The 22557-nt window shown below is 38.9% G+C and overlaps 1 protein-coding gene across 8 annotated transcripts in view; it reads left to right on the top strand.

Moving 5' to 3' along the window:
• rasal2 (RAS protein activator like 2) overlaps positions 1-22557 on the top strand; it is a 104172-nt gene that overhangs the window by 73483 nt on the left and 8132 nt on the right. For 7 of the 8 annotated variants that reach the window (XM_088598154.1, XM_088598156.1, XM_088598153.1 and 4 more), the window contains 10 exons: positions 4393-4505; positions 11299-11452; positions 11868-11966; positions 13122-13676; positions 13933-14077; positions 14198-14342; positions 14721-14957; positions 15218-15419; positions 16728-16927; positions 19188-20100. In XM_088598154.1, the coding sequence (XP_088454280.1) occupies positions 4393-4505; positions 11299-11452; positions 11868-11966; positions 13122-13676; positions 13933-14077; positions 14198-14342; positions 14721-14957; positions 15218-15419; positions 16728-16927; positions 19188-20100 (2763 nt within the window). The remainder of the gene's footprint in view (positions 1-4392; positions 4506-11298; positions 11453-11867; positions 11967-13121; positions 13677-13932; positions 14078-14197; positions 14343-14720; positions 14958-15217; positions 15420-16727; positions 16928-19187; positions 20101-22557) is intronic. The other variant, XM_088598152.1, reaches the window with a different exon arrangement.

Here is a 22557-nt window from a genome sequence, read left to right on the forward strand (position 1 = left end):
GAGGATTAACATGTTGGAATTTGCAAAGGAAATTCAGAATGATTTAGAAGAAGTTCCAGACCGGGCAAACACCTGGCAGATGACATATAGTATAAACAAGTACAGAGAGCTAAATGCTACTAGTAAATGCATAAAATATAAATACCAAGTGGGAAATGCTCAACTTGAAGAGGCTACTTAAGAAAAAGACATAGGTGTTAATGTTGATACATCATTTACAACTTCTTGACAATTTGACAATGCATTAAAAAAGGTAAACAAATTGTTAGAATATAGAGTTTAGCATTTTGACTGAAGAGACTGTGTAAAAAATATACAAGATTTTGTTTGGAATTTTTTGTTCCATAAACTTGAACAGAGAAAATGAGTGAATATCAAGAATAAAGTTTAAATCCTGGTAGTTTACATCTGAAAAGTACGCAGATTGTTATGCACATTTCTAAAGTGCAAACCTGCATTTTTTGCCAGTCTTGCTAGCAGGAAGTTGGCTTCAGGAGTGTTTAATATGTCCAGTGTCATATGACATCCCACATTGCCTCACAGATTCCTATTGCACTATTGTGAATCCGGATATCAGCTATGTTCAGCTAGCCCCTAGCTGGGCTACATAACCTTTGAATGTCGTCTTTCCCTTGGCCCAAGGACAGCAGCATTTCTAAAGAGTTTAAGAAAAAGCCTTTTAGGACGGTTTTAATGCTGTAGTTCTTAACAATGTATTTAAAGTTTGAGTATGTAACTGACGCATACTATGCTTTATAAGGTTTTTTTTTTAAATAGGCTCATTTAAACCTGGTTTTAGTTAATATCCATTAAGAAACAGGTCTTCCATTTAAACTGATTCAAGAATGGAAGAATAAAGATCCCATATCATTTGTTACGTAATCAGATCTGAGGGCTGAATTGCGTGTGTATGGTTATGTTTTTATTGATGTGACCATTATTTCAAAAGAAAAATATTTGTTTATTTCTGTTGCATAGAAAAAGTGTTTGCCTTCACCTGGAAGAAATCATTTTCACAGCATCAGAGCATTTGGAGGATTTGTTCTCAAATTTTCAGAGGGGCCAGGGCCTAATCTGAAACAGACTTGCAGTGTGTCTCTTCCTAATCGCGAACTGGACACTATTGCAAATTGTAGCTCTGTGGAACAGATGACCTACTCAATTCTCCAGGGTAAAAAAGACAAAACGCATTAGAATAAGTGTGCTCTCACACTAATCATTTAAATGTGTTTTTTTTTAAGCTTTAGTTTTTTCTACAGTAGGACTGAGATTCAAATGGCCTGTTTTGATTTTGAATCTCAACCTTCTACTTAACCATTTCACTGCATGTCACATAACTGCAAGAGGTACAGACTGTTTGGGGGTTACAGGATAAGAGCTACGGCATTCTTTCACTCCACCCAATGTGAAAATTGTAGCTGAAGCACCTTCACTTCTGTCCCTTGTCGGCTGAAAACCAAAGAAGTCATTTCACAGTGTAATACATTTAACTTTTTATTTGGAAAAATGACATGCCTTCTTTTCTCTCTTGTATAGCATTAGCCATAAAAATGATTCACAAGTAATTATTTTTTTAGCCTTCCAATCTTATCAATAAACAGTGATTCTGTATTAAAACGGGTAGCATGGCATTATAAATATCGGTTCTATTTTTAGGGTTCATTAGCATGCTTTTCTGTATGCATATCTCCAAACAAGATAACATGCATCACATTTTGAATTCAGCAGGCTAACATCGCATATGTTAATCAGGATAACTGTTAGCGATGTCTTTAGTGTCCAATCAGATTAATGTTTACAGAGCCTCGTGTAAAGAGCTTTGTGTTTACATTTTGACCATAAGCATAATTACTGTGTGTAACGGGTGTCCCAACACTTCCCACAAAATAACTAAAATTCACTGAGGATGTTTGGGATTTACAGGCATGTTTTTAGAATTTCTGTGGTTTAATGGAGTGATTTCCAACTAATCTATACTAATCAACCAATCAGTACATTAAATAGTTCAGTTACATTTACAAGGAATCACAAATGGTACAGAAACAAATACCCAGACAGATGTCCCTTGCAGAAAAGCATTTTGTGACTCTGAAAACAATCGGTGCCTTCTAGGCACATCAGAAGACCTGGCTGACTTTACCTGCGGTGTAGGTTTGAAAGCTTTCAATACACTCTGATTATAAATATTTCCTTGTGATTATTTGATTTCCATATCCCATAGTGGCAATGATTGACATTTTCTTTTAATTGTTTTTGCCTCCAGATGTTTATAAAACGTACTATACCACTCATGCTGTAAGTCTGGCCTAGGCAGAGTAGCTGTGTTTGCATAACGTCAGATGTTGCAAAAAACATTAGTTATAATACGTTTCTTCAAAATAATTAGGAGTTTCTGTTAATCAATAATGAAGTCAGACATAAAGTTCAGTAGGTAGCGAATTCATGGGCAGCCTAATTAATCAGCATTAAGTGTGGCCAAGCAGATGATGAAATTGCATGCAATAGAATTTAACACTATTTAACAACCAGGAGAAGACACTGACTTGTTGACATTGAATCTGGGTCTATTGTACTTTTACATATGTATGAATGGCCAAAGGCGAGTGTTTTTACAGTGAATTAACACTTCTAACTCATGCATAGAAGAACTGGTAGACAAGTGCATGAACTACCTGCAGCAGATTTTGGAACTGTCAGTTCTCCCTGTGATAAGTGTTCCAGTTGAATAAATGTTTAATTTTATGCTAATGGAGCCTAACTCCCATTATGAAGACCTGAGTTCTTTACATCATACAGGAATGTGATATTCTAGATGTTCAGAGATTGTGAAATTTAAACGTTTTTTCCCCACTATGAATTAAGAACATAAACTAGTTTTCAGGGAAATAGTTTTATAAATTAGTGAAGTATGATGAGTGTGAAGTGCATTCTGGTACAACTCTAGGGTGCTTAATAAAGTACATATTATCGGCTATTAATGGAATTAATCTCAGAATTAACAGTGCCTTTAATACCAGTCATTGTCAATCAATACCACTGACCAAGGTATCTCTTTAATTCAAGGCTTGATTGGGCTATTATAACTTCCTGTGAAAAATTTACATCAGTTCCACAAAAATGAAGAATAATTTTGCATTGTAGTATTTGTTTGAAGAGAATAACTGAGTGAAAACCTTGGTTTTCTCATGGTTTTTAAGGAGATTCTGGTCCAGCATTGTATACAACTTGGAGCTCCTCTGTACTAACTTCTTTTACGAACTCTGAACTAACTCGTTTGCGCTTTTATTTTGTATCCAGCTTTGAGCATTGTTAAAAACAAATGTGTAGTCATCTTTGAAAAGGTGACTGATCTCATTTGCCATTGAGGGTGCACCATTGAATTTTTACAAAAACAATTACTTTATTGCATCACAGAGACAGGGTCTGCGATTTACGTCTTGAGATTGAGTCCATTGTACTGTAACTGTGGGCTGTGTTGATTCCAAAATGCTTGTTAAACTTGTTTTCCTCAAGATTGCAGCACTCCCTTTGTTTTTGTTGTTTCTAATACTGGAGCCAGATAACATTGCTGAATAATGAAATATTTTGAATATTTTAGGTACGGCATCATTTGTACTTGTTGTCCATGTTGTAACCCACAATCTTGAGCAACTCCCTTTGGTATTTGTGTCTTTTGGGTTTTATGATGAACACTGCATTGTTTTCATGGAGTTTCAGTTCAGTACCTGAGATGTCAGATTCCCAGGAAGCTCTTCATTCAGATAAACAGTATTTCTATTTTGCAGGGTGCTAGGGCAACAGGCTTGAGATGTTAAAGTAACCCTGCGTTTTGAATGAGTTCTTGAGTTTACTCCTCCCCAACACAGACAGGTCTCTAGTAAATAGACCTCTGTGTTTATCCTCATAATCCAGTTTTTCTCTGTGAAAGAGTCTTGCATCACCAAAGTGGTTTAGTCATGGTAATCAAAGACCAGTCAGTACTTTTAAACCTACCTTAATTCCCACAGCATACATTATTTTTCTTTTAACAATTTACTGTTACATTCACTGCAGCTTCAAATATATTCTTGGTTCCCCTCAGCGCAATACAAAATTGAAAAAGCAATGTATTTCTCTGTTTACTACTGCTGTGTGATATGCATAGGAGCATTCTGAAGTGAAATATTGAAAGTATAATAGTCTGATTCTTTTAGAATTTTAATGATTGATTTTACAAGCTCCACAGAGCCCTTCCTCAAGACCAATAGTGAGGCTTTGTCTTCAGAATTACCTTTTATTTGCAGATCGTTTTCACTCTTCTGTCACAGAACCACATTTTATCCCTTAAATTAGCTTCGCTAGCACCTGCAGTGTCGGTCCCATCAGACTCCTTTTCCTTTTCTCATTCCCTAGGGTTTTCTCAGCAAACGACTGAAAGGCTCAATTAAGAGGACGAAGAGTCAGACTAAACTGGATCGGAACACCAGTTTTCGGCTCCCTTCCCTGCGACTGGCTGAGAATGACAGGTGGGATTCTGCTGCTCATCTGCTGTCTGATTGTTTTCAGGATGCGTTACTCGGACCTTAGCACGTGGCAAATGGTCACCTCACTCAGCGGGCATCTTCACTGTGATGCCACTATTGGTGAAAGTCTCTCTCAAGGATATAAAGCAGCTCTCTTCTGTATTGTGATATGTTTTGGAGGAATCTAATCAGTAATAAATATAAACAAGGGTTAAACGTTAATCATTTTCAAGTGGTTTTATGAAAATAGTTCTTCAGACAGCTGGAACTGGAAACTAGACAAAGTTCCTTCTTTTCCCTTTAAGCTTTTTTCAACTCATCAAATAATTAACAAAAACATTACCTAAAATCACAAAAATAAGTGATCATAAAATGATCACTGGGTTGCAAATTTTGCACTGGGCTCTAAATTCTAGAAATCTGAATGTGTTACGAACTGCTTCATCAGCTGATGTATTTAATTCAACATTGGGTGAAACCTTAATGAACTGATCTCAGTACATAGCCCATTGGACACTCTTGAGCTCCACCTTGTGGAAATCACATTATTTTCACCTGAAAATATTTGCTTAAACCTCCAGATAGAAAAATGGACAGATGTGCTGGAAGAACTAGGCTTTATATTGTATAGATATTTCTATACATGTAATTGTAAGATAACCTTGACAAATACTAAAACATAAAATAGTCATCTTACATTTTTGGATGATTTCTGAATTGTAAATGCTTCACTGGCAAAAACTGGTTTCATAATCCTCCAAATGCCATTGAAAGTCTTTGTCGTTATCATTGTTACGGCCAGTAAACTGAATTATTCTTAATTATAGCTGAAGAGTCACAAATATCTTAAAGATATTAAATAGAAATATTCTGTAGTTTACCTCCTATATCTTCTAGCTTTTCCAAGTGTGTGCTTGGAAAATAATTTTCACATGCAACACCCTTGGTTAATGTCATCTGGCTCCACCCAGTCTGTCCCTTCTCAGTTCACAATACCAGCCCTACCTTAGGATATGAAACCTGAGACGACAGACTAAACCACTCACAGAATTCAGTATAGAGGACAGCATGGTACTGTAAGTGAGCTCTTGATTTACCTGCTTAGGTCAGAGTGTAGAAACGAGTCATGTAGATTTTTTCTACTGCTTAAATATAAAAACTCAGGAAGACGTTTGCAAAATTGCTCTCCATTGCCATGGTTTCAGAATCAGCAAATATGTAAAATCTATAAAAATAGTAGTAATGTGTGTTTTGTGAGGTTCGGGTTTCTTTTTTGGAAGCAACTTATTGTGCAATTTCTCCGTTTCACTTAACAGCTGTTTGATCTTTAAGCAGGAAAACTGAACCGAGATTTTGTATCGATTCCTGGAATAAACTGCGAGTTGGTTGATAATAGCATTACTGTAAGCCATGCTGATTCTTTACTGCGAAGTTAATGACTGGATGGAGCATTAAGCACTTTTGTTTTGCAGGAATCCCTAAGATTACGCTTGGCAGACTTTTTCCGACTGTTCAGAGTTTAAGCTGTTGTATACATTAAAAGCATGTACTGCATAAAGTCAGACAAGTATTGCATGATGTTCAAAAATGAAACAAATGTTTTGGAATGACTGAAGAAATAGAATGAACTAACAACAAAAATAAGTTATCTATGTTCTTTTCTCAGCTGATATAAATTGCACACTGGAGTTGGATGTGCATAGTTTCTAAGTGACTGTTGGTGGATTTCATTGTTTTTTTTTAGGGAACTGGTTTGATGATCACCCGTTAAATAAAATATTAGATATTGTTTGAAATGAAATAGGCAAAGTTACCTGTTTAAGTTCTAACGATGACCAGTATCATTTTAATGGGCTGCATTTCATATAGATACCAGCAGTCTTTCGAGCTTTCCCTTTGGTTCGAATGGCCTCATTCTTTTGTAAGCCTCCACAGTCGTTGTGTTTTTACTTTTGTTTCTGTTCTGTCGCTTGTCTGCTGGATTCTGGGTAGTGTCCAGCCAGGCTCACATCAGTGGGTGGGTCTTGCTGTGGACAGCAGTAATGTGTTCTACAAAGCAGCCAAGTGCTTGCTCCTGCTGTATAGCACTGAACAAGCCTTAGACATCTGCGTTGTAGTGACTGGCATTACTCCCCTGAGCTTAACCACCACGCGGAGGTCCTTGCGATTTAGTGAAAGTGGGTTTTAAGGTATTATGGGAGAGTAGGGATCATGCTGTGCGTGTGAGTGAACGTGAGTCTTTGTTGTGGGCATGGTCTTTGCTCCATAAAGGGTCAAAGAAAGCATCGGCTGTTAAATGAGGAATATTAACTATGGCTTCCACACTCATTGTAAAAAGGACTCGCGTCAACTACTTATCAAGATCGCTGCGCTTCAGGTAGGTCTGAGCCAAGGTTTCTTTTCAGGTGTATAATGTATGTGCGCAGAATTATTTTTGTTCTGTGGTTTATATTTTCAGTTTTTCTTTAAGTATTTTCTGTTAAATCTAATATCACATGTTTCAGAAACCACAGGCATTTTTTTTTAAATTGACATCCAGCCAAAAATATGTATCCAGTGTCTGCCAGAGATGTCTTAGTTTGGCAAAATATGGAAGCCACACCTTGAAGAACTGGTCAGCACACGGCTTGCTTGCTGCTTGTGTAAATCAGCAATTCACTGACAAAGTCATGTTTGTAATCTCTGTAACACCTTTAGATTTTCAGGTGGAAAAGTAGTCATCTTTCTATTTCTTTAGCTTTTTCAGCTTAAATTGAAAGCAGCTACATGCGCTGGCAGCAATAACCTGACTAGGGTTCAGTAGAATGCTAGGCCTGTCTAAAGAAAAGGACAATTCTGAGAAATAAATTATCATGCAATGTATTGTTTCTGTTTTTATTCTCTTAAATAAGATACAGAAGGTGGTTACAATAGTGGCAAATATTCAAGCAAATATTTTATGTGTTTTAAAACAATGTATATTAACCTAGGTGGACTGAATAACCTTTCATTTGCAAGGTTTCTTATGTTCTTAGTAAATTAAAAACAAGGAACTTTTTCAATATCTGGAGACTGATTTTCTGCTATGTTTTATATGGGAATATATTATTAATTTACTAGAAAGCTGTCAGGAAAATAAGGACCATGCTCAGATTTCAGTGAATAGATAATGAGGAGAGAGTTTTCTGTGATTTGATTAGCAGAGTAACAGAATGTTCCGAGAGAGTTTAATGTACATTATGTTGTTTAGCTATTAAGTCTTTGGTGCTGCCCTCTGGTCCATTGTGCTGTAAGACATGGTTTAGCTTTTAGATAAAATGTTTATATTGCTCAAGAGCATTTAGCTAATTAGCTTGAAGTACTTTATGATTTTTTTATGTTGGCTAAAAAATAAAATATTTAAGTAGTTTTCTTGTTCATTTCAAATTCAGACAATGAACGGGACTTAATTTTCCATTCTGTCATTTTACTTTTATGGCTGCAATAGTTAAATGAATGTCATCTCTACAGACTCTTGATTTCCAGTTATCGTGGCTCATTCCTGACCTTGAGGAATCAGTGCAGTGATGGACTTATCCCATCTACATGATTGCTTAATGCCAGGTTTCCCATTTGGCACTTGTGCTGCATTTGTGTTTAGCCAATTGCTTGAGCGATCATACAGGCACTGTGGTCCTACAGTAGCCACATCTGTTTCTTTCAATTGCAGCCGAGTGCAGGTTTTGCCATGTCTCATGTAATGCTGGTCTCCCTCTAATAAGTATCTTTTTGGAGAAAAAAAGACCTACATAAAGAATGTGGCAATGTTCACACACAAAGGTATGGTTACAAAGCAAGTCTGAAAAAGTACAGTTTTGTTTTGAAAGGTAACAGCTTGAGGTGCACATGTTGTCTGTGGTAGATGTGGCTGAGCATTTCAGACAGACAAATATCCAGGGCAGTTAGGGAGAGAAATGAATTTCCTGGCTCGTAGATATCAGAAGTAGCTCTTTATTTTGCGTGAATGTCTTAATAGAAATAACATTGTTTTTACGTTTGTTTTGTCTGTTTTTTGTGCTTCACGTGCAAGTGAAAAATAAGTGCAACATTTACCTCGTGTTTCTAAGATGATGGATGAAGTGAAATTTATCTGAACCTTTCTAGTCTTTTTGTTTGTGTCACTAATGAGAGTGTTTGTGTGAGCTTCAACATGACAGTAGAAATAGTAAAAAAATATAAAGAACCTGACACTAATCTCATCCAGCAAGTGGTCACTTCAAATATTGTAATGGTTCTGATACAGTAATATAGCATTTTGCTAAAGCTTGTAAGATTTTCAGTACAAAAGGGAAAGCTTTTGTCAGAATGTTTGTGTTTTATGTCTTGGAGGCCTGACGGATTTATCTATAATGGATGAACCGTCCGGAGCTGGGCTGAAGAAGTCGAGAGTATCCCTAGGTGGCCTGATAATCCAGGATTTTGCAGATTACATTTTCTACATGGACCCTCAGTGCTGTTTGCTTATCTAATCCCATCTGTGGCAGGAAGAGAGAGATGGTAATCTTCTGTCAGGGAGGATGAATCTGAGGGACAGCTAGCAATCGGAAAAACAGTGTACTGTATGTGTGCGTGGGGGGTGGCAGAAAATAGTTTGATAATAAACCATTCCTTTTAAACGGCATTTAGTAGTTTTAAAAAGGCATGCCACTAGTGTGCTCCAGGCATTTGGCAAAACTGCACATCACACCGCACACTACACCAGAAGAATGAATGCCAAAAAGGCACCAATCATTCACTTTAAATTTCCTGAAAATACAGCTTCTCAAAGTAGGGTTGGTAATGGGACCGTAAGTGTTGCAGGTGAGAAAGGTGAGTTGGGAAATATAAAAATAGATGAGTGTACTGTATGTGTGAGAACTGCAATAGTCTGGAACTCGGAAGTACACACCTTATATAGTTCAGGTTGGTAGCTGCGTCAGCATGCGTAGGCTTCAAAGGAACAAGTAATAGGTTTATTCCATGCTGAAAAGAGAAGAAAGTAAACACAACGTTTCGGCCGTGGAGCCTTCTTCAGACTCACACCTGAAGAATGCTCCATGGCCGAAACGTTGTTTTATATATACTTTTGTTCCTTTCTAGCTTTTAACCTGTGTTTCCCCATAGAACAGCAAGGTCTAAGATTATGCCTTTAGACAGCTGTCCCATTATAAGACTCGCATTATAAAAGTGAATTTGATGATATTGTAATCTTATTCAGTTCTGCAACTTTAGCTGAATTGTTTTTCAAGATACTGTATAACCTAAATTAATACACATTTTTCAATCTAAATAAACTGATGAACGAATGAAGACTTAAGGCCTGACTACTTGAAGTGTATCATGAATAAGTCACCATCAGTGGCCACACTTTTATTCTTTATGAATAAGACATCACTTGTGAGTAATGCTGCCTCAGTCTGACAGTGTTCACAATTTATTATTCATTGATGTAAGTGTATTTGAGAATGCAAACAGATTTTTTTCCAACTGAGTTGGATATTTAAGTAATTACAGCCTATTTTATTATATTCGAAAACATTTCATAGCTTCTCCTAAATGTTTTAAGTTCCCTATCCCAAAGTGAATAATTGTTTTACAAAGTTAAGAGACATGGCAGAAGTTTACAAAAAGCATCTGTAAATACATCTGTAGCTCTAGTCCCATCTGCCTTGAGAATCTAATCTCCTTGTAGGTCCACTGCTATGGTAACAGCCTCAGGTGGGAGGTTGGTAGGCCAGGCTAGGCCCTTGTTTATTTATGTTACCTGTAAACTGAAGCAGAGGTGCTCCTGATGAGATTCAGAAGAAAACTGAGTCAGTAGTGTAGATTTTTTACTGTTGTTGCTGTCATTGTAAAAGAAGAAAGATGTAGTGATACTCTGTGGAAGACTGACACCATAAGAAACAAGGCATTGCACCGAAAGAGAGGAAAAGTACCATTATTATACAGGGGATGAAATATCGCTATGCTCTGGGGATGCTCTGTGAAGTGGCTTTTTAAGTGTTTCACGTATGTATCTCATTCTGCTGAAAAGACAATTAGCCATTATTTTTTACTTTAATCTTACGCCTACTTATGTTGTACATCAATAATTTGTTGATAATTTGAAATGTTCCTCTCCAATGGCATTGTTACTAAATCTTCTTGCTTCCCAGTTTCTATTTATCAGAACAAGAATGTTATAAGTGTTTCTTTCTTGCAGTTATGTCAGAGAACATTTTCATGGTAGTTTTGAGTAGTTTACAGTATTTATAAATCTTTTAGGACTTGTTTGATTATGTTTTGAGTACTTATGCAGCTTTTTAGGACATTTTGTATGACACTACTTGATGAATTTGCATTAACGAAGCTATCAGCCAGTCTGAGAAAATGAGAACAAAGTTCTACATCCTAAATGTCATTTGCTTTTGATTTGACCTAATTTATATTATTCTATGATACTTTAGGCCTGAAATCTCTCTTGAATTTTTACTCAAATTTGTAGACCTAATGACAACAATATAACAAGAAACTACTGTAGGTCAGATGTAATGAATTTGCATACATATTTGCATACATCCTGGACTTTAAAAGATTTAAATTTCTAAATGTTATTTCTAGGTTTAATAGCTGTAGCCCAGAAAAAACATCCTGATTGTGGCCAGGTTCTTTCTGAAGCCTTTAATATGCTTTATCAGCTCATTCCCTTAATGGCAAGATGCTCTGGTTCTGTAGATCGACTGCCATGAGGGAGATGGAAGATGAAGTGTGAAGTGTTATGAAGAAGAGGGAGTTTACAGAGTGTGTGTTTGTGCTCTAGGTCCCGTGGCCTTCCCAAGCTGAAGGAGTCCCGTTCCCATGAGTCTCTGCTGAGCCCAGGCAGTGCCGTCGAAGCCCTTGAGCTAGGAATGGAGGAAGACGTCTTGATCAAACCTCTCCATAGCAGCATTCTGGGACAAGAGTTCTGCTTCGAGGTGATGACTGTTATCGGTTTATTTAGCTGACGCCTTAACCTAGGCAGCTTACGGTGTGTTTTTGTAAGTGATGTCAGACTGTTCAGATTTGGCATAATGTGTATAACAATCATTTTAGTAACCTTTTCTCTCTTTCTGATTTTCCGTTGCCATCACTTCATATTTTTTGAGGCCTAAGTTCTAAATGCACCATTTTCTTAGACTATGCTGTTAATCATTAGCAAAAGCGACCAGTTATGCAAAACAGGGTGACCTTAAATGGTAATAAAGACATGAATTGCTTGCAAAAGTGTTTTAAGGGTATTACTGTTCTCTTAAGACCATGACACCACCTAAGCCTAAAAATTACTGTAATTTTCGATACTTTACTGGCGTTTAGATCCACTTGCTCATTTTGCATCTGTCTTATATGTAGGTAACCTATTCAGGTGGGAGCAAGTGTTTTAGCTGTTCTTCAGCTGCTGAGAGGGACAAGTGGATGGAAAACCTGAAAAGAACAGTGCAGCCAAACAAGGTAACTGGGCACAAAATAAATGGCATGTTTTAAAACAAGATTTGCCTGTTTTAAAATTTTCACTGATGAAAAGCAAAAAAATTATTTCATGTTCTCAAGTAAAGTAAATCAGACTGATGCTTCCTTTAATGTTTATTCTTTTAGCTGATCTATGCTAAACATAACAAAAAGTATTTCAGTATGCTGGAATAGGATTGTAAAACAACTGATAATGCGTATGACTTTTTCCACTTCCTCTATTGAGATTTAGATGGATTTTAAATTTACTTATCTGTACACCAGGGCGTTTCAGGCTAAGGACAGTTCTCATTTTGTTGAGCTTGAAAAGCAAATTAACTTACTAATTTGGTTTTCCTTAGTGCTGACAGGCTGCCACATATGATGGAGTGTTCCTCAATTTATATTCTGAAAATTTTAATGCACAACAAGGTTTTTAGAAGCCAGAAAAGCATTCTAATAACCTTGGTGCAAAAAACTGAGACGTCCTGAAATGTACACTAATCAAGGTCAGAACATTTAACTTTCTCATTGTGGAATCTTAATGACATAGAAAAAGGGTCTTTACTTTTGCAGAAATAATACAATCCTAAGCCTTTCAATTCAGAAAAACCTTTGAAGTGTTAATACTTGATACTAAGTTTCCAAAGACATTCTATAAGAATTTGCACTTTCGGTTTATGCTTTAAAATGATGCTATAAGAATCAGATTTCACACTTAACATTACATTGTGTGGAAGCCAGTATTGATCCTTTATCTGCCATTAGTATTTGTCTTTAATGTCTGCTGATGTCTTCAATTAAAATCCTTTTACCATTCCCCAGGATGCCAGAAGAGAAAAAAGCCACGGTTATTATTTATCATCTTCTTTGCTATTGATTCCACTGTGTAGAAATCTATCAGAAGAAAGCAGAAGAAATAACTGACTGATACAATGATATAAAGAAGTTTAAGATAATATTTTTTTTTAGATTATGCTATTTTATGACCTGGATACAGTTAAAGGGTTGAATATTTTTTTTTGTTGGCTAGGACTAATTGTTGTTGTTCTCTATATCATACAATATGACTTTTACTGAACATAACTAGGTCTTATTCAGCTTTTCAACTGTAATATTGAGTTACATTAAGTGTTTTTGTTCATCGTGTTTCTTTAGGACAATTGCCGGAGAGCAGAGAATGTACTGCGGTTGTGGATTATAGAAGCCAAGGACCTGCCCCCCAAGAAGAAGTATTTCTGTGAGCTGTGTCTGGATGATGTTCTGTATGCCCGCACCACCAGCAAAACCAAAGCAGACAACCTCTTCTGGGGTGAACACTTTGAATTCTACAGCCTGCCCCTGGTGCGCAGCATCACAGTGCACATTTACAAGGAGGTGGACAAGAAGAAAAAGAAGGATAAGAACAACTATGTGGGGCTAGTCAACATCCCTATGAGCAGCGTGACCGGCCGGCAGTTCATGGAGAAGTGGTACCCAGTCAGCATGCCCACCACCAGCAAGGGGAAGGCAGGCGGACCCTCCATCCGGATTAAGTCGCGTTTCCAGACCGTCTCAATCCTCCCTATGGAGCAGTACAAGGAGTTTGCAGAGTTCATCACAAACAACTACACCATGCTGTGCTCTGTCTTGGAGCCAGTCATAAGTGTCAAAAACAAAGAGGAGATGGCCTGTGCTCTGGTTCACATCCTGCAAAGCACAGGAAGGGCAAAGGTAGATAAAACGACACTACTTTGAAGGGCTGCACATATTTTAGATCATTCAGATTGTCCTGGCTAATGTTCAGGGACAGATGTAACAATCTTGTTCTACAATTAATTGCAAATCTATTTTTTCATAGGCTTATGACTTTGTTGCAGGAGTACTTTCTTAATCACAAGCTGAATTTATCGCCTCCTTTGCAAGATTTCAGACTTCAAGAATGGTTGTATGTGATAAAGAGACTCTGCTTCATTGTTTTCTGTGGCAGGACTTCCTTACAGACCTGGTGATGTCTGAGGTCGATCGCTGTGGTGATCATGATGTTCTGATCTTCAGGGAAAATACCCTGGCAACCAAAGCCATTGAGGAGTACCTGAAGCTGGTTGGGCAGAAATACCTCCATGATGCATTGGGTAAGAGCAGCCTTAGAACAGTCATGAAAGGCAGAAACATAGAAAGAACTTAGAAGCCATTAGGACAGAAAGTGTTCTGTTTAGTGTGTGGTTCATTGTAGGTGTTTTGTGGTCTTCCAGGGGAGTTTATCAAAGCTCTGTATGAGTCGGATGAAAACTGTGAGGTGGACCCCAGTAAGTGTTCCAACAGTGAACTTGCAGAGCACCAGAGTAACCTTAAAATGTGCTGCGAGCTGGCTTTCTGCAAGATCATCAACTCTTACTGGTAAGATGACAGGAGCCTCAGATTCGTCATTGTCTTGTATCTCATTTAGACAAAGTGCATAGGTTTTCAGACTACACCAGACTACACTATAGAAAGTGTATAGCAGTACATTCCTTTCTGCAATGCACAATTATAATTTGGCATTTTGTGAAGATGAAAGAAAAATCCACTGCCTCTTGCTTTGGCTAAACTTTGTACATGACCATATCGTCCCTGTACAAGGAACCACAGAATTCAAAACATGCTGCACTTAATCAAATTCTCTTGAGACTCACTAAAATAAGAACAAAAAAACTGTACCAATGAACATGCGAATTCTAGAGACAAGGTCAACATCTTCCCTGGTGGGACTGACTGACGGCTTTCTGTATTGGTCAGCGTTTTCCCGCGGGAGCTGAAGGAAGTGTTTGCCGCCTGGAAGCAGCAGTGCCTGAACCGGGGGAAGCAGGACATCAGCGAGCGCCTCATCAGCGCCTCCCTCTTCCTGCGCTTCCTGTGTCCCGCCATCATGTCCCCCAGCCTCTTCAACCTCATGCAGGAGTACCCCGACGACCGCACCTCCCGCACGCTCACGCTCATCGCCAAAGTCATCCAGAACCTCGCCAACTTCGCCAAGTACGTCCGTGCCGACACTCGGAACGGACACTTAAATGTCCGATCGCTTATGTTTTTTATACCATTTTAAATGCTAAACTGATCGGCACTGAAGTTTCATTATAGCTGTACCTTCACTGGATGAAGTTGGAGATCTATTGGTATAATCCTGTAACATCCTCTTTTAAAGTCCTGTGGACACCATCTATACAATTTGTGTTTGTGAGTACTATGAGTGTTGGAAATATGGAAACAGCCATCAACTATGTTTTATTTTTTAGGTTTGGTAACAAAGAAGAATACATGGCCTTCATGAATGACTTCTTGGAGCATGAATGGGCTGGGATGAAGAGATTCCTGGTGGAGATCTCGAACCCAGAGACAATATCCAACACGCCAGGGTTCGAGGGTTATATAGACCTGGGCCGGGAGCTCTCTGTATTGCACTCGCTTCTGTGGGAAGTGGTCTCTCAGCTGGATAAGGTACAGGCTGGAGCGAATTGTAGCACTAACATCATATTTTTGGGTGGCTTTAAAAAGCGAAGGATATCTCCTGGTTCAACCCTTACACATTGCTTTCTGTGTTTGTTTGTGTGGGTGTGAATTTGTCTTCCTTTACTAAAATTCACCTGGATACAGAAAACATTTCAATATGCTGTGGGGAAAATTGAGATATTGTTATACTGTAAATTCTATCAGCTTGTACATGTATTCATATCAAACGTGTTCAGTTTGTGAACACTGTGATAAATCCGACCTGGAATAATTTATCAAATAGCACCCTCTTCTGCTCGATCTGCATAATTTAAGTTCCACAGTGTACTGTAATGTTCTAATTAGATTAGTTTCATGTTTTGCAGTTTAGGGATTTGTGTATGAATTTTGTTTATTTAAAATTAGTTACAGTATATTAGACTGCACACTTAAAATTGACTTTTTTTTCTCCACATCAATAAGGCTAGATAAAATACACAGTGAACTGAAGTGCATAAATTTGATTTTGAGAGAGAAAAGCTTATTTTGTTATAAATAGTAAAAGCTTGATTTCTTTCTTAGGCCGACAGTAATTATGAAAACATCATTGCTCAGTACTAGTTACAAATCTTTCAAATATGTCTGTTCAATTCAAGCTATATTGTCCCGCTTGGGGAAATTCGTGAGTTCTAGTATTTTTCTAAAAATCATTAGAATCGCTGATTTATTCTTTGAGGTGTTTTTTTTTAATTTGCAGGTTAATGTGGGATGTTTTCTAATTGGCAGATACTATATTGGTGTATTCTGAATCTAAACATTTTGACCACATTGTATTTGGTGCTTCACAACCCCTTACCCAACTTTCCTAATCCCCATCCCGCATTGCTCCTGTACTTGAGAAGCATGTCTGTTCTTGGCACATAATAACCATTTACCCAAAGTTCTTTAGTCGTTTTGTTATTATTCTTGTCATTAGAAGTTTTATTCCTTTTTTAGAATTCATACTTACCATCTTCTGTTGTAGCTGGCTTTTTGCATGGTGTGTTTTGGTTTGGAATGGCTATAGTTATTTAGAAGCATGTTTTTTTGATTCCTAATTTCTTTTCCTTTTGTTTTTCCTGTTCATACCCCTTCCTTCACCCTGTTCTGCCACTTTGTCCCCCTCCTTTTTTCCACACTGTGTCTCCATGGTTACGCTGCCCTGAACCAATGCATTATGGTACCGCTCGCACGAACCAACCACCAACAATACTCCGCCCTCTACCATCCCATTTGAAAACTGGGGGGATGTTGCTGCCATGGTAACGTGCAACACAGGGTGAAAATTCCTTCCTGCAGGCGACTGTGGCGAAGCTTGGACCACTCCCACGCATTCTGGGTGACATCACCAAGTCTCTGTCAAACCCAACTCCCATCCAGCAACAGCTTAGGCGGTTTCAGGATCATAACTCCTCCCAGAATATCAGTGGCAGTGTCTCTTCAGGATTGCAAAGGATATTTGAGGATCCATCGGACAGGTACTACTTGTCAACCCTCTTAAAAAGGCTTTTCTGTCTCACTGACTGGTTGCAGCTTTGTGAAACAATTTAAATTTAGTTGTAACTGAAAAGTAGACCACTTTTGCCACTATAAATGAAATTTCAGTTTCCTTCTGGATAGTACAAAGTCCAGCTCTAAACTCTCTGTGGTTCTTACCATTAAGAGATGGAAGCATTTAAGTTAACAGTTAACAGCTAACATTTTACGTTGGGTGTTTAAAAACATTAATACACTTGGCCACTCACCATTCATTGAATTGAAGTAAAACTAGTTTTGTAAACAGGATACATTTATGATATACAAGATGATTACATAATTACCTTGAATAAGAAACATTTTGAACTAGTTGGAACGTACCTTTGATCTTTTCACTTCTGTGGTAGTGAGGACTTTCCATTGACTCATAGATTTGCTGTTCTCTACTCCACTGGAATTAAATTCTTCAAGGGGTGAAGGTAGACCCTAAATGATTTTGGAACTAAATCTTTGAAGAAGATGCCCCGAGGTGTATAACAATGTATATAAAGTAAAACAAGTATTGCAATGGAGATAAAAAGAATAACTTTTTTGAGTACTATTGTAGAAAATAATAAAAGATTAAGTAAAATGCATCTGAGACAGCATGAGGAAATGTCTTAGATACTAAGCGAGTTTTTCAGGTGTTCACTAAGGAAGAAGGGAATACGATGCCTTAGGTAGTGAATGAAAAACATTTAAAAGTTTTAATATAGAAGATATAATATTAATATAAAGAGTTTGGGGTACCAGAAGCATGCAGTCTTTAGAGTGTGATTATCATTTGTACTTGAACAAAATGTCATTCATAAGCTATTGATGCAACTGTTCCAGTTAATACGATTAGTAGTTATCATTAGAAGCGGTAGACATTTGGAAGAAATGCATTTTTTTTGGAATGAGAATTGGTTAATGGAAAACTGTAGATAAGTTTTGATTGCTCAAAATGGGGTGAGGTAATAAGTGGAGTACCTCATGAATCTGTACCATGAAGACGGTTTCCTGGTTTATATCAATGATCACGTTTCTGATATAGTTATAGTTAGTTAACTAGTCAAGTTTGCAAACAATACCAAAATAGGAAGGCTAACAAACACTATTGAAGCAGCAAATTAAATTCATAAACATGTTTATCATAAACATGTTTTGATGTTTACAGTGTCACAAACAGACAGTGATAAACTATTCAAAATAGTATTGTTTACACCTCATGTGCATCTTCTAGCCAATGTGGGGAAGCAATAAAGAGGTATGTAGTTAAAACTATATATTTTAAATTGAGGGAAATTAAAGTTGTAGAATGCAATAGTTTAGACTATTATGTACAATTCCATTAACTACATCATAACAATGATATTGGTGCTCTGTAATCAGTATAGAGAGAGCAAGCAGATATTTTCCAGGCCATAAAGGAATGTGCTGCACTGACAGTCTGAAGGAACAGAACCCATTTAGTCTTCATCAGATGATTATGTGGGGACTTGATCCAGGTATTCAGTTCATCCTTGGCATTTATGAATGTCATGTCGGTTCATGTCAGATTAAACAGTGAAACTTGAGCCAGAAGACATACTGTAAGTGGAAGCTATATCTGGAAGTTTGTTTAGAAATGAGAACAGATAGTACTTTTTACTGAAAGAGTTTTGGGAGTATGGAACAAGCTAACCAGTCATGTTTTTGAAGCAGATGTCCAGGCTTTTTTCAAGAAAGGTCTGATTAGCTGCTAAGTTCCAGCTGGGATAGATGGGCTAAATGGGCTCCTTTTGGGTTTTACATTTTCTTAAATAATAGTTATTTGCCCAATGAGTGCAACCTGATCAGTCCCCACAACCCAAGACCTTCATTTGATTTTCTCAGATGTTATCCTCACATTTATAGTCATTCCGGCATGCACAAATGCATTTTTGTGTTTGTAGGTTCATTTCAGTTGACATTCATTATTTACTTCTGTTCCAAATCCTCCATTCTAATGGGAATCCAACCAGGGTGAAAATAAACCCCAAACAACTATTTTTGGCAATTTTAGAATGCTTTTTAATGGTTTTTAAGTCCTTGATGTGGTGAATATCATGATCTTTTGTCCAGGACTTATAAACTTTTAATAAACAGGGAGACTCAGATTTCTCAGATTTTGTCCACACATTTATAAGCCTGCATGCCTGTGCACATTTATAAAACTCCCCTCCAGCAGGATTTATTTTGACATTTCATCTCTTGTTGTAGTGATTTGCACAATATGCGGGGTCCTACTCAGGAGCACGCGGACGGACACGTGCGGAGCAAGCACCCTCTCCTGGGGCAGCAGTCCTCCACTCAGAGCATGAGCTTCTCGGACAAGGAGGAGCGAGAGAACCCTCTGCCCAACGGCCGCAGCATATCCCTCATGGATCTGCAGGACCCTCACATAGTCCACAGCGAGAGATTGCCCATCCACGACGTGCCGGCCAGGCTGACGGGCAGCCAGATCTCTATCCACCCACACCCCCACAGCCAGCACCAGTTCTACCCTCAGCTCGCGTCTAAGACGTCCCTGCGCGAGGCCCAGGTCCTGCCCCAGAGCGCTCCTCAGATCCGCCGGCCCCTGCACCCCGCGCTCAGCCAGCAGGGCAGCCTGCAGCCCCTTTCTTTCCAGAACCCCGTCTACCACCTCAGCAACCCCCCGCACCCGGCCTGCGGCCCGGACTCCAGCTCGGAGAACCTCAGCACGGAGAGCTCCCGCAGCCGGAGCAACTCGGAGGACTTCGCGGCCACGGGGAAGCTGAGCGGGCCCTCCAACAGCAGCATGGAGGACTTCAGCCGGCGGAGCACGCAGAGCGAGGACTGCGCCCCCCGCCGGCACGCCGCGCCCGACCGGCTCGCCGCCGCCCAGCCCCCGGCTCTGCCCAGGCAGAACAGCACCGGCACGGCCCAGATCGTGCGGGTCGAGCAGCAGAGCCGCAGCGGGAGCGGGGGGGCCAGGACGCCCCGCTCGCTTCCTCACAGCGCCTCCCTGCGCAGCACCAGCAGCGCAGCGGGGGGCCCCTACAAGCAGGAGCCCTCCCCCCACAACGGCAGCCGTTCGCGGCAGTCCACGTCCTCCAGGGAGAGCCCGGTACCCCGAGCCAGAATGGTCCATAAACAGCAGCCGCCCCAGCAGGTACAGAAACCTCCCTTCACTCTAGAGGGGCCGGTCCGCCGGTTCGTTTCGGATGCTTGTGCAAGCGTTCAGTTCAATTCTTATAATAGAAAAAATTGAAAAATACTTGGAAGCTGAGCACTTTTACATGCAAAGACATTCACAAGTTCTGATCAAGAAAATGACTATTTGCAGCACGTGTCCATACGCTGGTCTCTGAGACTTGGATAAGATCTGGCATCTAAACAATTCTCTGTAGCTCTCAAGTCTGGCGAGTAGGTAAATCAATGACACTGCTGTTACATTATTGCCTCATAAAACAGCTGGTGTAAGAGCGGTATGACAACATGCAATGTCCTTCTGGAATGTTGTCATGTCAGGATGAGCTTGCGGAAAGGGTAACAGATGAGCTCACGGTGTAGCCAGGTTGGCATCCTTCACTACAGGAGAACTTCTGTAGCAGCTAGATATTCCTGGTAAGACCATCCCCTTCGATCATGGTAAGATGTCAGGCTATGATCTGGGAAGCCTTGAGCCATATCATAGGGGAACTGTGTCTCTTAAGTTTGGACTAAGTTCGAATAATGGCACAAAGGCACTGTTCTCCCGATCAGCAGGACGTGTTGCTTACTTTTAGTGCTTTCTTGATTTTTTTATTTTACCATGCTTGACATTTAATAGGTTAAATCACTTAATCCTCTTTGCCCAATAAGGTGATTTAATGCTTATTCACTAGTCAGTTAAGTATTTCACATTGTCAGATGATCAAAATGGTTATCAGTAATGTTTAATCAGTGACAAAACTCCCCCATCTTTATTTTTCTAAACACATACATGCATTGATTGGGTGTAAAATATAAATTTGCTGTTTGTGTGATAAAGAGTTTTCTGTTATTATTTGTCATTCCTCAACTTAGTTGGCACACTTTGCACAAATTGCTATTTAAAGTCTTGTTGCCGTCAGCAGTTGGAGTAGCATAAAACATCGATATGTCACAATGCTCAGACATAAGCAGGTAAATGATGAACATTTTGCATCTAATAATTTCCATAAAATTCTGAGGAACTACAATTCATTACAAGGATAAGAGTTATTTAAAGATAGTCATGAAGCAGCAGCTTTAATTTAAAGTTTATATTAACACTAGCGTATATTTACATATTAAAAACATACCATACTACAGTATAGACATTAAAACCTTACAGAAGAATGCTTGGTTGTGGGGATCCACACTAGAAATAGTGAGTCTTTGAGCTATTGTGTCATATCCTAGTCGAAGATTGTGCTGAGCCCACACTGCTTGATGCTGTTTGTCATTTAATATTAGTTACCCACTGTTACTCACCTCAGTCTATTTTACCATGACAGTACGTGCTGGAATTTCCATGAGTATTTAAGACCCACTAGGTACAAGTGTAGGGGGTGAGATGTGGGCTTTGTTAGCACTGTAAATAGGTTGGATTTGCTGTAATTTCTTTCCATATTTATTCTTAGTGCCAAGAAAACTTTATGCATGTAGATTTTTAGTAAAATGAAATATATGGGTTATAAGAGATAAGGGCACAAACAACAGGAGGTCATTCAGGCCGTGTAGCTAAAAGTGGTGAGAAAGTGACAGTTAATGACATGGATTCCCTTTTTACCAGATGTCCCACTGCTTGCTAATTTATTTGGCTTTTATCCAAAGCAACCTACCTTTACACAGCTGGGTAGTTTATTGGATATCTACCTGGGCAATGTACCTTCTCAATGCGACAACAGCAGCTCCACTGGGACTTGAACCTACAACCTTCCAGTTATAAGTTCAGTACCCTTGATTGCTGCCCTGTGCTGCTGCTGCTGCTGCTGCTGAATTGAACATCTGTGGGATCAGCTGGGATGGTGTTTGGAATCATGGCTCAGAATCCAGTGAACAGACATGCTATCCAAGTTCTGTTGGAGAAATGGGACAGAATCCCACAACACGGCGTGTGAAACCTGGTGCAAAACGTGGTATATGTACAGTCGGTATTGCTTCCCACAGTGGCCACAAAGTACCAGCCTGTGACCTTTATAGTAGAAGCCTTGTTGATCAAGCCAGTTGATAACAAATGTTAATCTTGATTTTAATTTATAGAATTTACCTTTGTCTGTTAAAATGTCTATACATCTAGTAGAAAAAAAATATTTTCCTGATCACTTTGTGTATTTGTTGGAAGTTATCAATTCTTTCTCTTGATGTTCAGTATAATTTTTTAAATATACTTTTCTGGGCAAAAACATAGGTGCGTTGTGGTGATTAGTATGGAAATATTAATAGTGCTGTTGCGCAAACCATTCAAAATAAACTGCTGTGAATCTGATAGAATTCAGTGGTTAAACTACAGTACGTCTTGTGTGGGCTTTCACAGTCCACCTGCCAATAGCTGGTAACACTGTACAGCGTGAGCCTCAGTTAAACCATCAGGGAAATGTTTATGTATCCGTGACAATATCTT

Source organism: Lepisosteus platostomus, chromosome 11 (assembly GCF_059453375.1).
Source record: "Lepisosteus platostomus isolate fLepPlt1 chromosome 11, fLepPlt1.hap1, whole genome shotgun sequence".
Lineage (NCBI taxonomy): Eukaryota > Metazoa > Chordata > Actinopteri > Semionotiformes > Lepisosteidae > Lepisosteus > Lepisosteus platostomus.